This window comes from Mus pahari, chromosome 2 (assembly GCF_900095145.1).
Source record: "Mus pahari chromosome 2, PAHARI_EIJ_v1.1, whole genome shotgun sequence".
NCBI classification, from domain to species: Eukaryota; Metazoa; Chordata; class Mammalia; order Rodentia; family Muridae; genus Mus; species Mus pahari.
The window spans coordinates 1,023,251-1,024,402 of NC_034591.1; the positions used below are offsets into that span (position 1 = coordinate 1,023,251).

The window sequence follows — 1,152 nt, forward strand, 5'->3', positions numbered from 1 at the left end:
TGAGGTAGAGATTATAATGTTGGCTTCTCTTGTCCAGAGATTGTGTGTGTGTGTGTGTGTGTGTGAGAGAGAGAGAGAGAGAGAGATCCATTTAAAGGGTATTATAAATCTAAAAAAGACATTAAAGATGCAAATTAGACAATCTGAAGTGTGGTTTTTCAGAGCTACATTTAGAGTTTGAGGTAGCCAGAAGCAAAGAAACCTAGTGTCTGTGGGCAGGGTCAGTTCAGACACCTGGCAAGTTGAAAGTCGAATGGTAATTAAAGGGCCATTTGTTAGGAACAAGCCAAATCCGTCAGAAACCACAGAAAAGAGAAGAGATGGAGAGGAGAACTGATTTCTGGCGAGTCAAAGCGGGCACAGTGAACCAAAAGAACAGTGCAAGGGCAGGACAGCTTAGGGCAGCACCGTGCTCTGCTTCTCTGTGAGTCAAAGAGGAAGAGCTCTGAGTCCATAGGGACCCAACAGAAGCCACGAGGCAGGAGGTGAGTGCAGAACCAGGAGAGCTGGAGGGCCCGATGCTTTCTCCTGGAGAGGCCCCTTGTATTTAAAGGATCCAGATAATGTCACTGGTTATTCACATAATATTGTATGTTAACATTATATGTTATTTTACACAGCATTTGAAAAACTTTAGGCTATCTAATGATTATGGCATCAAGAAACATCTGGTGTGTGAGAAGGAACTTTCTCTTTGATTTAAGAGGCTGGATGCTCCAATATTCAGCAGAAGTTTTCCTCAAGTCGATTTCATTCAGGCTGTTTAGTGTGGAATGCGACAGTAAGGACAAGGAGTCTTCGGAGGAGGAGAGGGAGGACCTGCTGAACAACTTAGTCACCATGGGCGTTGATATTGACATGGCAAGGAGGCGACAGCCTGGAGTTTTTAACAGGGCTGTTACGAATGAGCAGGAGCTGAAGATATTCCTTTTGTCCAAAGGAGCTAGTGACAAAGTGATTGGTAGCATCATATCAAGATATCCACGAGCCATAACACGCACTCCCGAAAGTCTTTCAAAACGGTGGGATCTGTGGAGAAAGATTATGGCATCAGACCTTGAAATTGTAAATATTTTGGAGCGTTCTCCTGAATCCTTTTTTCGATCTAATAACAACCTAAACTTAGAGAATAATATAAAGTTCCTCTTCTCT

General features: G+C 43.1%; 1 protein-coding gene across 1 annotated transcript; it reads left to right on the forward strand.

Annotated features, from left to right (window-relative positions):
• Positions 1 to 546: 546 nt before the first annotated feature.
• On the forward strand, positions 547 to 1,149 carry LOC110316100 (transcription termination factor 1b, mitochondrial-like; the record flags this gene model as incomplete). Its single annotated transcript, XM_029534770.1, has 1 exon — positions 547 to 1,149. A coding segment is annotated over exon 1 (504 nt), but the record flags the coding sequence as incomplete, so codon positions are not given.
• Positions 1,150 to 1,152: the final 3 nt, after the last annotated feature.